General features: G+C 42.7%; 1 protein-coding gene and 1 long non-coding RNA gene across 2 annotated transcripts in view; one reads left to right on the plus strand and one right to left on the minus strand.

The window, feature by feature from the left end:
- Positions 1-2,613: 2,613 nt before the first annotated feature.
- Positions 2,614-15,127, plus strand: part of MTTP (microsomal triglyceride transfer protein) — a 29,040-nt gene continuing 16,526 nt past the window's right edge. Inside the window, exons 1-7 of the mRNA XM_075149608.1 lie at positions 2,614-2,689; positions 7,685-7,872; positions 8,458-8,601; positions 10,558-10,665; positions 11,410-11,526; positions 12,726-12,865; positions 13,737-13,887. Coding sequence (XP_075005709.1) covers positions 2,629-2,689; positions 7,685-7,872; positions 8,458-8,601; positions 10,558-10,665; positions 11,410-11,526; positions 12,726-12,865; positions 13,737-13,887 — 909 coding nt within the window. The 5' untranslated portion in view covers positions 2,614-2,628. The remainder of the gene's footprint in view (positions 2,690-7,684; positions 7,873-8,457; positions 8,602-10,557; positions 10,666-11,409; positions 11,527-12,725; positions 12,866-13,736; positions 13,888-15,127) is intronic.
- On the minus strand, positions 7,787-11,487 carry LOC142082051 (uncharacterized). Its single transcript, XR_012673565.1, has 3 exons — positions 11,443-11,487; positions 8,769-8,942; positions 7,787-7,837 (listed from the first exon to the last, which is right to left on the minus strand). It is a non-coding gene; the product is annotated as an uncharacterized LOC142082051 (long non-coding RNA).

The following is a 15,127-nucleotide window of genomic DNA, read 5'->3' on the forward strand; positions in this document are numbered from 1 at the left end:
AAAAGATACTCCGTGGAGGCTCAGGTGTGGACACAGACATCACTCTCTGGGGGCCAGGTCCGACTGCAGTGCTCTTGAGGTGAGGCTTAGGATGCGAGTGGCGTGCACAACTCACCTTTAGCCAGTGGCTTGGCTGTGCATCTCCCTCCCCTTGCCCCCCGTGGCAGAAATGGGGGGCGTCTTATTCACTGAAACAGCAGGAGCTGGGGCACACAGACACCAGCTGAAGGGCAAAGATGGACTTGGGTATTTCAATGCGCATAGCTGAAAGTTTGAGTTGAAAACCATGATCTTCACACTCGCTTGTGAAGAGAGGACAAAAATATTTCGTTGACCTCAGAAGATGTGAGTAAATCTCATTAGTTTTATTAGGTCATATAAAGATATGAGACTTATAGTTTGGACTCTGGAAAATGTGCAGCAGCAGTAATACTTTGACCCCAGCACATATGCCAGCATGGCGTGAAGTGTACATGAGGGGCTGATCCTGCAACCTCTGCATGTAATGGACTTTGGTGGGCACAATACTTCTTTCATTGGTGTAATTTGACTTCAAGGAAATCACTGCTGACTTATTCTGGGCATAACTGAGGTGAGGCTCAGGCCTCCTGTTTTTAAGATGTCTGAAGAATATACTAAGTATGCGTTATAGGTATGTATATAGGTGTCTATATATATATGCATGTGGAAATATATGTACACTATTTCCCTACATCATGGCTACATCCTTAGTTCTATAACGGGCACTGCTACACTGGTATCCAAAGAGATATGCTGATTTAACTCAGCAGGGGAACTGGCCTCTGATATTGTAGTGTCTAAGAGAGACCTTTTTAAAAATAACTTTATTTCAAGGAACAAATACATTTCCTGTGTCCCAAGAGCAGAAGAAGAGGACAATTGCTTTTCTCCAGATTTCAGACCCACATCAACTCCTCCCCGTGAGTGAAGTGTGAACATTGCATTTCCAAAGCAGGATCCATACCTCTGGTCTCTCCCTAGCCAGAGTTGGTTTTGCACACAGATAGCATCCTTATTTTTTTCAAAAAAGCACAGAAAGCCTGGCAAGGTCCTTGTTTACCAAATGCAGCAAAAGGATCAGCTGGAGTCCTCTGCCTCAGGCCCTTGAATTCAGGAGCATGTCACAGCCTGTGCTGGAGAAGCAGCATAAATAACAACAAACTGGGGAGAAGCAGTAGCAGTCCCCAGGGTTTCCTACTAATCTCCTCCCTCCCACACAATACACGAAGAGCTCCAGGGGGAATTCGACAAGGTGCAGAGAGATGAGTGCGAGTGAGGGGCGTTGGCGTGGACCCCTTGTTTCCCACTGCTGGGGGACGTTTGACATCGATGGTGCTCGGCTTCTCTTTTACCACAAGGCAACGAAGGAGGCATTTATACCGCCCAAGGCAAAGGCTGTTCTCACTTTATGATCCCTTACTAATACAGAGGGGCTGTTGGCAGAAATGGCCTGTTGGGAGCAGCTGAACACAGCCTGGGGCAGCATTGGTTCAGTCAGGGTATTTGAAGCTCGCAGTCTTGTTAAAGCAACCTGTGGAAGCGGAGCGAAAGAGCATGGTGATGGCTCGTGGGTGTGCCTGCTGTGTAAGCAGGAGCAGATCCTCCCTCCCTGCAGAGCCAGGGAGGCTTCGTATGCTGGGGGAGACAGTGCCCCCTCACAGGCTGTGACACCTGGGGGGTGCTGAGGAACGTGGGGGGTGACCTACTACCCCACTGTCACCTGAGGGACAAGGAGGTCCTTTAGCGAGCCCTGTGGCCTAGAGGCTTAGTGCGAGATGGCCTGGGATTTACCCTCGGAGGAAACGGGGAAGTGTGTGGGCTTATCAGGGGAGGTGGTGAAGTGAGCATGAGAAAGGGGGAAAATACGGGTGAAAAGGAGGGCTTGGTTTGCCCAGCTCCCAGATCTAGCCAAGCAGATACTCTTCACTGAGCTGGGATGAGAATGACTGGCTTATCTCCTCTTCTCAGTCTCTAACCTCTGCCACGGCAATGATGTGATACATGGGCTGGGGCTGCTGAAAGAAAGAGAATTTATTTGGTATGATACAATATAGCAGGAACTGACATTGCATCTGAGTCTCTGTAACAAAGTAGCAGCACTTTTTGGGATGGCACTGATAAATCCCATGTACTTCTGCTTCCAGGAAGACTGTTAAAAAGCATCTGCCTCTGGGTTTGCTCACAGAGTTGATACAAGACAGTGGAAGCAGTGGTCAGGATCTGGCCCCTGGCAGCAACAGACCCAAAGGCCCTTTCGTTCAGACAGAGGAGGAGTGGCAGGAACTCCTGCTTCTGCCAGGGCTGAAGGTGGGCTCCCCCACTCAGAAATGCGTCTGTGTGGGCTCAGTATTCAAAAATGAAAGCTGAGGTGATTGATAAAATGGGGTAGAAACCACCAGTTACCTTAGTTCTTAATAATTAACTGGAAGTCCTTCAATGAACTTAGTACCTGAGTGTGGAATTTGGAATCTGACCTTTACTACATCTAGATAAACAGTGTGGCCAACACGGAGGCTCTCTCCGCAAAGCGCCCCTCCACTCTCAGCAGCTCACTTCTTGGAGGCTCTCGCACTTCATGCTGCGGTCGGGAGCTTGGGGAAGTCCAGCATGATTCTTCTTACTGTCCTGTTCCTTTGCATCATTTCCACCTACTCAGCCTCTGTTAAAGGTAGGTCTGTACCCGGCTTGGTTCAGCTTTTGGCTCAGCAAAGGCATAACCAGTGTGTGTATACAGATCTGTTTTGCATCAGAAACGGTCATTCTTTACTAGTCCGTCCTTAAGTAATGCAAAATGCATTTAGTAATTACAAAGGCTTAAGTGCTTGTAGCATTCATGCCAGCAGGGGGGATGGAGGAGACAATATTTTCAGGTGCACAGGGCCAGCGGTGTGAGCCAGGAGACTGGGGATCTTGACCTTACTTAGTCAGGACATGCTGTGGGGGCACCGACTTGAAAGGGACTATTCACACGCTCAGAAGTTAAACACACAGAAGTGCTCCTGTGGAGCAGAGCCAGGAAGTGCTCAGGACTCTCCAGATTTCAGCTTCTGAGCAGTTGACTCAGCTACCACTGAAGTCGGTAACAAGCATCCCCTTAATTTCATGGGGAGCTTGCTCTGCAGTAAGTCATGAAGACCTGGATGTCTGCACAAGCCCTGGGAGCCGGGCTTTACTCAGGTGTCCTGACAAAGGTCAAGGGTTTGAAATCTGGAAACTGTCTGCTTCAGCAGTGCCAGTGTATGAAGCAAGGAAAGGTGTCTTTAGTAGTGGCCCTTCATATACAACCTGACATTAAATTTAGAGGAGCAGCAACATTAAAACATGAGCCAACACCTAGTCTTTAGTTTAATGAGGCTGTCCTCATCATGATGAGGAGTGGGGGGGGTGGGGGGGTGTGTATGGCATCCTAGGTTAAACTGTTAAAAAGGCTGTAGAGGTGCTTTCATGGGTGCTGTCTCCTGCTCCCTGCAGGGGATCCAGGACGCTGTATCTGTGTAAGCACAGAGCAGCAACCTTCTTCCCTACCTCTGTACCCCCTTATGACAGAAGTTATAAAGCAGAGAAGTTTGCAGGCAGTTCCTCTACCCGTAAGTGTATTTCACGAGACTGACAAGTAACGTTTATGGCTAGATACGACATGCCACATTTCTGGTGTTTGCTCTTCCCAACTTCTCCTTAATATCAATTAAGCAAAGCTCCTTCTTGATGTGAAGTAACATTTGCTTGTCACTTTACATCTTCAGGGTACTGAGCAAGCATTTGCTCATTAATTAGTCCTCCCTTCAGCTCTGCCAGGTCTCATGTCTCTCTTGTGCAGAGAGATTGAGAGCTAAATTACTGGCCCAGTGCCTCAGTGACAGAGCTGGGATTAGGATGAGTATTTTACATTTCTACCAGGCCATGCTCCCTTTTGGAAATATTGAAGGAATATTCTTTTAAGTCAGCTAGATCAGCACACGTGAAAGTTTCCTACTGCAGTTCCACTTGCAAAATGTTTTCAAAGAAGCGGATGGGTTTTGCTTTTTAAAGCATCAGAAGCAGTGGCAAATATAATTTATGAAGGTAGAGCCAGCAAGTAGTTAGAGACACACATGCTGTGCATGCCATATGTATTAATAAAAGGCACAGGACTTGACAGCTGTCTCTACTCATGCAGTGTAACCTTCTGTATTATACAGTATCATGATTTAATTATAGACTTGGCATGTTACCCTTAATGACAGACACTTAACATTACTACTCAAACTATGTGTTATGCACTCCACCTTGAAAGCAGGCACTTCTGACCCCAAGAGAGCAAGGCCGATGGCAGTCTTTATGTCCATCTCTCCTCCCTTCTCAGTCAGTGGGACATTTGCCATCAGCTGAAATGGCTATACAGGCAGCAAGGATGCCAATGCTGTGCTCAATACAAAGGAAAGAGCTTCTAAAGGCAGGGTTTTTTTTAAGAAAAGTTTCTAACAGAAAGGTGTAGGAATATTCCTTTTTAAATAGTACCAGTGTTTTCTTCATGAGAAATGGCATGAAAATGTAGTTATGCTGTTTTGAATACTGGTTCTGGGCAGTGACACTGTGTCTCTCTCCCTCGGCCACCGATATCCTTCTTGCCTCTCAAACTGCCCACGCTATCCAAATGTCTCTCTTGGCTTCCCCATTTCCACCGGGGCAAGTGCTAACTCCTTGGGACTGCCTTAAATGCTGCCTCATCCCTGCTGCTTCTCTTATCATGATCCACCACTCGTTCACCCTTTTCCATCAGTGACACCAGTCTTGCAACTAAAGGCGTCTTCTGCCCTGGCTTCTGCAGTGTTTTCACGTATGAAATGGTGAAAGCTTTCAGAACCTAATATTCTTCTAACTCCCAGAAATACTTTGCAATTATTCATCTCTTCCATGACACTTGCAAGAAGCTGCTGCGTCACTCGCTCGTCTGTTTCCTTCAGGAGGGAACAGCTCTTTTGTATGTGGGGACAAGTAAGTGCTAAAAGGGAGGAAGAGGCGAGGAACTCTTGCAAAAGGAAAAAAAGATCTATGGGTTGAGCTGTGGGAAAAGGAAGAGGATAGGTGAAAGGTGCTTTTAACCAAAAAGAGAGAGGGAGCAAAACCACAACCACCTTAACTAATAAGACACATGTCTCTCAGCACCCAGATAATTTTTCCTGGACGTGCTTTTCCCCCACCTTTTGTCTTTAGGTGGGACTATGTCACCTTTTTGTGTTTAGAAAGCACCTAATGGGTGGCATTTGTAAAATCTCAGCCGATACTAAATCCTCAGCACTGCCGTTTCTGCTGCAAATGAAGGACATTTTGAACCAGGAAGCAATCAGCTCTGAGGTACTGCAAGGAACCAGGGGTGTCCCTGAAAGGCGCAGCCATCTCTGGGCAGGCACTGAGCACCCTCTGCTCTCAAGGGCAATGTAGCTTCAAAGCTGATAGGAGTGAGCGGAATTGGGGAACTGGCTAGGAATTTCACAGTAAACCTGAAGGAAGGGTTGTACGCCTCTCGGTGACTTTGATTTGAAGTGGACACACGAGACATGCAAAACCAGAAGAGCCCCGTCGTGCCAACATTAATGCTTCAGCCTCCCTGCAAAAAAATCAATAGTCACAGCTTTGAGCTCTCACATGCAAACAGGCTGCTCCCCCTGGGATTACCAAACTTGCTGCGCCACATCTCCAGCTGGTGTAAAGCATAAGTCAGTTTAGTTCTGTTAGCTTTGCCAATTTATGCAACTTGCAGACCAAAATTGGTGGGGTCGCCGTTTTCCTCGGGGAAAGGTTCTTTGAAGCTGACCTTAACCTACTGCTATGACATCTGAGTGAACAGAGGAGGGAAGTGAGGAAAACCTTAAAAAAAGGGTTTTTTGGACTCTTTGAGCACTGCAGAATAGATCCGTAAAGCCGTGTTGGAACTATACTGTGCACCTACCTAACTGGGATTTAAAATCTGAGAGTGAAATAAGAAAATACTTTAGTTTTCCTTTTTACCAATGCAGTGATTTGAAATTTATTTAGCAGAGTCAAATAAAACACTGAGGGACATGACATAAATCAAGATAGCCTGTTGATTCTCTGCAAGGGACTTTGAACACACTGATTAAATTAGAGCATGGTTAAGAATTTGTCTAAGATGTTCTGATAGATTTTTCTTCTTTTTTTTTTCCCCTACTCTTGTCATAAGACTGAGATGCATCTCCCTGAGGACAGCACTTTGCTTTTCTTAGGTTAACTCTGTTGTGATGTTTTTGTTTCTGCTCTGCACCTCCTGGACTCCATGAAAAAATTCCCAGTGGATTCAGTGATGCAGCATTCGGGTCATATAGGCTAGTACCATGCTGCTTACAGATAGCACCTAAGGTCACTGTATGTGTATTTACTTTGCAGATGTAACAGCACTTTGTGTACAGCCACTTCCCTTCCCTTCCCTTCCCTTCCCTTCCCTTCCCTTCCCTTCCCTTCCCTTCCCTTCCTTTCCCTTCCCTTCCCTTCCCTTCCCTTCCCTTCCCTTCCCTTCCCTTCCCTTCCCTTCCCTTCCCTTCCCTTCCCTTCCCTTCCCTTCCCTTCCCTTCCCTTCCCTTCCCTTCCCTTCCCTTCCCTTCCCTTCCTTCTACAAACTGACTTCATCAGTTTTTCTTCTGTGGAAGAGACCTTTGTAGCCATCCGCACCAGAGGAGGGAAGCCCTTGAAAATAGTGAACAGGGATATTATGTATACCCTTTGTGACAAAATATTTAAAGGGTATTCAAGAAAAAATTTATTTTCCTCAGCCACAGATTTTAGGGGCACGGTCTTAATTCCTGTGCCTGAGGCTGAGTAGAGAGTTGTGACACTGGTGCCACACATTCCCCACATGGCTATGCATGAAAGAAGAGAGAGGATAGGAAAGGATGTGGTAGTAAGTAGTTTTATAAAGGAAAAATAAAAGTCATTTGTATACTACAGATTTCATTTACACTAACAAGAGTGCAACTGAATCCCTAGAGAACAGTCTAGCTGGGTTGTTGTTAATGCAGATACAAATGGCATACATTGGGTATGCAAGTTGCATTTATGCTAGAATTTGCCTTTTATATCCCTTAAAATACATCAATTAACAGCAGAGGCACAGCTACAGGGACAATTATTTAGCCTAAAGAACAAGGGCTTAATTATTTAATCTAAAAAATATTTCCCCAACATTCATGTTACCCCTGGGCAAGGCTCCCAATGGAAAGATTCCCAATAAATGTGCAAGAGATGCAGAGAACAATTTCTGTTGGTTCCAACAAATTACATCAAGTGCATTTCAAATTGCTAAGCACACAAATTGCATCATTAATTACAATATTCTGAGTTGCAAATGATTTTGGATTAATTTCTAATGCTAACATATCCACAGTAAAGAATTTGACTCTCTTTTATTTATTTAAGTGTAGAGCTAGAACAAAGGATTTTGTGGACATTCTTATCTGAAATATATGAGATTAGTGTCAACTTAATCACAAAAAAACCCCATCTGCTCCAGTGGGACAGCCTCTGTAATCAAGGGTAGCAGGATCAGTCCCATAAATCTTTTGTTGGCAATTAAATTTTTAATTTTTCTAAAGGCGGTTTTTTAGAGAAAATTACAGATTATGTGAGTTAGTCAATTCTAAAACACTGTTTGTTTTTCTTTTCCAAACAGGGCACACTACTGGACCAAGCTTAAATAATGACAAGTTATATAAATTTGCTTACTCAGCTGAAGTGTATGTTGATCGGGTGAAAGCATCACTGCAGAAAAGTGCAGGCTACCGGATTTCTTCTGGTGTGGATGTCAACCTCTTATGGAGAAATCCTGACAATGATGATGACCAGTTGGTCAAAATTACGGTAATTAATGCCATCAGACAACTTAAAACATGCCCAATCTTTTCTGCATTTATCTAACTGCTAATCTAATCTTGAAGAACTCATTTTCAGAAGATGAGGCAAATCTTTTATTATTCTCTAGTCTCATCAACTAAAACCAGCTTCTTCGATAAGCTGATTCCTATAGAATAAGACTTCACAAGAATATATCTAACATCATGAGCCAGAACTTCAGAATATCTCCTATATTTTGAAATTGCTTCATACAGCTTCTATAGCTTCAAACAACCGGTGTGCAATCACCTACCCGAGGGGCAATAGGTTTTCTGAAGTCCTCGGTTCTAGCTGCAAATCATGACGTTTGCTAAATACAAACTGGGTTTGGTACTTAGCTTTACCGTAAGTTTTTCTGCCACTTATTTCCCCAGTGATGAGTGCTGGTTTCTTTTGAAAGCATAGACATAGTAATCATGGAAGATTAATGATCAGAACCAAAAATGAAGAAATAAAAAAAGTGTTTTATTAGGTGATTTAGTCTATCCAGCCTACCGCAGGCCAATTCTAGACTGTTCTCTACATGAGTTTTCTCTGCTTTCACTTTGCTAGATAAGAGATGTTCAAGTTGAAAATGTGAATGAACGTCCAGCTGCTAAAAACATCTTCAAAGGAAAAAGCACAGAGAAGATCATCGGGAAAGAATATCTGGAAGCTTTACAGAGGCCCATAGTTCTTGAGCTAGTCCGTGGAAAAGTAAGACCCTGTCTTTTAAAATTCAATCCCTGAGGAAACCTGAGACAAATCTTTTCTTACAGGCTTGCAGAATTTACCAATTCACTATCCTCTCAGTGTTCTTAATATGCCATCGTGTCCTATCTTTTTATACGAAATACAATAGTTTAGAACAGACTGTAATTTACCTGTACAAGGGGCCCTTCCAGCCCAAGCCTCTTGTGCGTTGAAAACACCATACAGTATGGAACTAAACAGCAGATGATTGGCCACAAATATATGGGTACCATGTAGATATATGCACAATTGCTGTGTAAGATCTGTGCTGTTGACTTCAGTGAGGCCAGAATTTTATCCAAGATCTGAAGGCAGAAAAGGAGATACAGTTTGTCATGAGGGAGGTTATACCAAATCTGTGAGGAACAGTGTTAGCAAATACTTTAGCGTGACTGCTTTTCCCGCTCTCTGGCTTGCTTATTTACTTCAGTGTCACCTGCAGTTTCAGTGGTCCCAAGTTAATGAGCTTGATACTGAAACAGCCTTTCATGTTGTTCCTCTGCTGAGAACTGTCTCCAAAAATCAGAAGAGGATGGGACAGTGAGCAGGTGTGTCTCGGTGTGTGCCTGGGTTTTATAGCTTGCCCTGAGAGAGCAACGAAGCACTGTCCCACCGCAGGAGCACCCATGTCCAATTGTAGCTCTCAGGGTCCCAGTCTTGCTCAGGAAGGGAATCAAGAAAATCCATCTCCCCCTCTTTTTCCCTGAGGAGCTGCCCACTTGTCCCATTGTGCTCAGCCTACTGCTCTGGCCAGGGAGTGGCAAGGCTTGAGCCGTGGCTGCTCCTGCCTCCTCTTCACCCTCTCGTTGCTTGTGGCCAGGAGCATTAGGCCAAGAGCCTCGCTCTCCCCTCCGCAGCCCGAGCAAGTGGGCGGGTGGGATGTGGGCAGAAGGGCAGTGAGAAAGAAGGAAGGTTGAAGGTGACTCTGCAGAGCAGAGTGGGGGCTGTGACACCCTATCCCGGCAGGATCTTTACCTCCTGCTGTAAATAGGCACTGAACACATACCCTGGCCGCCAGCTCAGCCTACTGAATTGCAGCTGCTATCAGGCCTGATCAGTAACTTTCAGACTCAGCCTTGTCATCAGTTTTACACAACATAAAAAGAACCAAGGCAGCACTGGCTCCCAACTGTACACATCCCTAAATGAGGACAGAGGTATCAGAACAACACAGTCAAAATACATCTGCTCCCACTACATTAAGTAGTTCACACACTAAGATTGAGATGTAGTATTAAAAACTTGGGCTTTTTCTCAGGTAATAGAGTCTGTACGCTCCTTTTATGATTTCTCTGTGGTGTGATACTTTCATCCCTGGCACAGTGATTTCACTTTCCAGGGTTGCCCCAAGATAACATGCTGATTGTACTTACAGTTCCTGAAAGTGCACTTTTAAAGCACCTTGAATACAAAGTGGAGGTGCAAAGTCTTGTTACCAGAGGAGAGGCTCAAGACAACAGTTGACCCATGAAGTGCAAAGGTTGTGATGTGTTTGACACGTCATTTAAACCATTCTAACTGTGATTTACCTATGATTAATTCTGGGTTTTTGTAATCTGTGATTAAAGTGCAACAGATATTATGTGCGTGTGGGGAGAGATTATCTGAGGATTATGCAGAAAAATGAATGACTTGTGAAATTATGTAGTTTCCCATTTCCCTTCTAAATTCTTTCTAATTAACAGGCAGGAAAGATGCTTACTGCACTAAAACGGTATTTAGGTACAACTAAAGCCTGAAACATGTTTGTAGTGTTATTGGCAGGCCCTGCAGACTCTGGAGTTTGCTTAAATAAGGACAACAGGTCCAAATTCAGTTTCCCAATCAGGAAAAAATAAAGGGAGTTTTTCTAGAGGGGATCCTCACTATTCCCTTCTCACCTAACCAGATTTGTTATATACTTGGTTTTTATTCCTACAGGTCAAAAACTTCTACTCATATCAAAATGAACCTGGTTTTACTCAAAACATTAAGAGAGGTCTGGCTAGCCTTTTCCAGCTACAGCTGCACTCTGGTGCTGCCCGTGAGGTATGGTACTATACTGGTGAAATAATCATCATCAGAGAAACAGGCAGAGCCTGGTCTGCCCTGAAAGGTAGACCTGTGGCTCCCGCTGACTTCAGAAAGAGTGAAGTGTGACAGAAATCAGCCTTTGATTGCATTTGAGGTTGGGAATGTAAAGACAGCCTTCTGAACATTTGGTGACACAAGTCAAGTTGCTGCGATTAACATAAAGAACTGGTGAAATCTATTTGATTTAAAATGCTCTTACCAGTTTAGCAGAATTTGGTAATATATCAACTTAAACCAGGTCACTATAAAAGAGATTATACTGATGTTTAAAGTCAGTTGATTCCTAAACTCAATTCAGTGGATTAGGTCATTTTAAATCAGACAAAGTTAGCAATGGTTTAGCTGCATCCATTTAAGCTGCATTACATTGTTAAATTTTTACATCTGTCCACATGAGCAAAGCTGGAATTTAACTCAAATTCATAAGTATAATGCCAACTGCCAGGTGTTTCCTAACTTTTTTTGTTTAAACAAACATTGTTACTTTCCTTTGTAGCCATCTAATGAAAAGTACCCCTGCCTATCCAAAGCAGGTAGTTAGAAACACTGATACCTTCAAAACTGGTAAACAAACCCAAACAGTGCAGCACCTCATGTAAAAGATTCCAACAGCAGAGAAAATCATTTATCTTTGGAAGGTGTTCCAGGGTCCCAAAGATAAATTCAAGCAATTGTCCTAATCTAACTCTTTTTTTCAAGGTGGACATATCTGGCAAATGCAATACTACTTACCATGTGCGGCAAGATCAAGTGACTAAAATAAAAGCCCTGGACTCCTGTGAAATAGAAAACCAAGGATTTACCAGCCACAACCAGGTATGATTTCTTTAACAAAATAAAACCTGTTCTGCCTATTTAAAAAAATATCCTTAATAGCTACTACTCATTTTCTCAAAAGTCCTTTCTTGCATTACAGAAAGCAAATTCTACATGTACATTTTGTAGTATTACTAGTAGAAATTTCATATGTAGTATCCATGGGGAGAACAGGGGGTGGATTCTGCTTTTGTGCAAACCACCTTAGCTCAGCTGACATTAAGTGCACCAATTCTCATAATTTTTGACTATCATCCATAATATATTTTAGTTTCTATGCAGATTTACAGCACTTTTGTCCTGGCTGTACCAAATTTTTAACCAACATGAGGCTTCTTTTTCTTTGGAGGAATACACTATATACAGTCACAGTCATAGCGACAATTGTAACCTTTTTCCCAGCTGCTAAACCACAGCATTTAATGTACACAATAAACGCTAGGCAAGATGCTGACTCCTGAATGGAGCCCTGTCAGGCTTGTCTGGAAGGTCAAAGGCTTCCCTAATGCACAGGTGTAACGTAGGAGATGTGCCGTAGAGGTAACAGAAGCCCTTAGTGGTCCCTCACTACTAGTAAATGCCTTTCTAAGTGGTTATTGCTGAGTGCAGGCTGGACACGTGCTGAAGGCACTGGGATTCTCCGTGTCAGAAACTGACCTTTCTCAGCTCAGAGAAGTACAAAGGTAGCACAGGCTCTGTTAATAAACCGCCTTAACACTATAACTGAGTTCCTGATTTTCACACTTGCCACAAAGACTCCATCTTGTTTACAAACAGATCAAGCAAGGTGGCTGGCTTTGCTTCCCAGGTGTGAACATGACAATCTTGTTTACAAAACATTTCTCTAGAAAAGCTTCTTATTTTATTTAAAGTGTATTTTTAACTAAATATAGTACTGGGTATTTTCTCAGTTACAGCCTGCTCATAACTTCGTCCCATCCTCCCTCCTCTTTTTTTTCTGGTATATACTGAATTTGAAACACATGGTGCAGAAGTGAGTGACTTCTTGTTGCAGAAGGAATTCTTGAGAACTGGAGGATCCTGGTTTGTAAGCTTAGCTTGAGATGTTGTCAACGCACATGCACCTTCCTCATTTGGTCTATTTCGAGTTTTGCCCCGATGTGGAACAGTGAGCTCTTTTCCTATTCTGTTGTTTATTGATCAGCCCTTTTTCTGGTTTATTTTTTAATTATTTTCAGATTTTAGGTGTCAGTACAAAAGCCACATCTGCCACAATTTATGTGCTGGAAGACAGTTTCATTAAATCCATTAAGGCAGAAGAAAATTATGCTTTCCTTCTGAATTCCCGACGAAAAACAGGTGCCAGAATACTTTCAAAGTAAGTTGGGCAATTTGACTGTCATTGATATTAGCAGGACTAGCGGTTCAAGTCAGGTTATATGTGTATGTCTTATAGCATCAGGATCTAAGGCTCTAAGCTCTCAAGGTAAGGATTTAGGTCTCTCTTGTATCCGTATGGTACCTAGTCCAACTTTGATTAAGGGCTCTACTATACTGCAAATAATAAATAATAACATTCATAAGAAATTAAATGGAAACAGCTGGAATCAGACAAAACATTTTAAGCAACACATTACTTCTGTAGGTGTTCCATTTCTGTGTCCTCTCATTTCTTAAGAAATACTTCAAATGGATCTCCATTTCTAGTATGTGAAAGTTCAGAAGTATAAAAAACAAAATCTGCTGCATAGAAAGGAAACAACAGTGAAACCTAGATCTGTGTTAGACTCCAGACTCCAAAACACTGAAAGTTTGAAGATACTCATACAAGATAAATGATTCAGGCATCTCGTTATTAGGAGTATATTAGTATTATGATATTAAAAATGTACATTCAAATTCTCACTTTCCAGGTCTTCTTATGAACAAATATATGAAACATTTCAGAATGCATATGGTTACTGAAGGCTGTTTACCAGGTGCTATAAATCCATACTTTAGAAAGTCTGTTGTTTAGGTATTTTATGCCACGTACCGCTAGCAGTAATTCTGCTGGTATCAGATACTTCTGTTACCTTAAAAAAGCCATAGACTTGCCATGTTCTGGACATTTTAAAATGAGACTTCAATAAGTCTGTGTTCTATATTTTTGGTCTGTGTAGGGGTTTTTTGTTTCCTCTTGCTGTGATTTCTGCATTTCTGCTCTAACGGTTGAGCTCTAATGGCGTTTTCACTGTATGGATGCACAGGCAGCGACTGGAACTGAAGTTGGTACAAGCTGGCCCTGGACTGATCGCTGGGAAGCAAGTTGCCAGTGTTATCAAGACCTTGGACCCCAGTTACGTTGCTGTGCCACTAGTAGCAGAGCCAGTCAAATCTGAATGCAAAAAGTGTCCTTCAGTAAGTAAACACAGGCTCGTTGGACGTCAGGTCAGTTAGCTGAGCAGAACAAGTGTGAAAGAAGTTTCTGTCCAAGCAGCCCACTAGGAGAGGTCTAACGTAGCAATATAAAATATGCTCCAGAGTGGGGAGAACAGTAGTGAGGCAATGGTGCTCCACCACACAACGGTGTTTTAAGATCTGTCTCTAAAAGTACCAATCTTTTTGCTCTCTTTCAAAGATTGAGTGCAGTATTTCTCAAGACCACTAGAAAATACAACACCCTTTTGTTTTATCTCATCTTTGCCAACCTTGAGTTGGCAGGAGCTTATTTTCTCCAGGTAATGGAGTGGGATATGACTTTTAAGATGGTTGGCCAGTGTTTATAAACAATTCTGTCATGGAGGGGCTGAACTGTTCCTAGAAATTAAAGGTAGTTAGCCATTCCTTAGGCAGGCTAAACATTTGCTGGTAATATATCTAGCCTCTTCTTACTGCCTGACCCTGAAGGAAGTCTCTTATTTAAAAGACTTTGTAGGTATTTTATAAGTATAAAATGGGGCTTTAGTATTCTTGGCAAGTCCAATACTGTTCTCATTTTTCCCTTGGGAAAAAAAAAAATCTTGTTTTTTTATATTTAAGACACCTTAAGACTACTAAGAGCTTGATACTGTAAATGCATCATTGTTTGTTTTACTGATGCTATTAATCATAAACTAATATAAATTGCTACAGTGATTGTTAGCAAATAGTTCTAATGCTATTACCATTGTGGAGTGAATGGGAACATTAATCTAAAAATTATTATTCTCTGTCAGTTTTTGATAAGCAAGGTAGGGCTTCTATTCAGCACACACAATTTCAGTCCTCCAGAGATACTCTTTATGAGCACAAATACCTTACTATATGGGAACTTGTGCTTGTTATTTGGAAGTAGCATGGCACTGTAATAATTTATCTTGTCTGACGCTTGTTGAGCCGCAGAGAAGATAAAATATGTTGGGGGAAATTAAATAGAAATGATGCTCCATGCATGCTGGAGCAGTTCTAAGCAGGGAGCATCAAGGGATCTTAAACAGATCAGGGACAGGTGCTTTTTCCCTGACTCTGCCCATCGGGGTTTATGCTGACCAATTTGTCACTTGGAACCCAGTTTGTCATAATAGTTATAGAGATAATTTCCAGACCAAGATAACAAACATAGGGTATAATTCCAGAGCACTGCCTGGGGATTGAGCTATGTCATTATAAACCTAATGGC

The sequence above is a fragment of the Calonectris borealis genome, chromosome 4, assembly GCF_964195595.1.
Source record: "Calonectris borealis chromosome 4, bCalBor7.hap1.2, whole genome shotgun sequence".
NCBI lineage: Eukaryota > Metazoa > Chordata > Aves > Procellariiformes > Procellariidae > Calonectris > Calonectris borealis.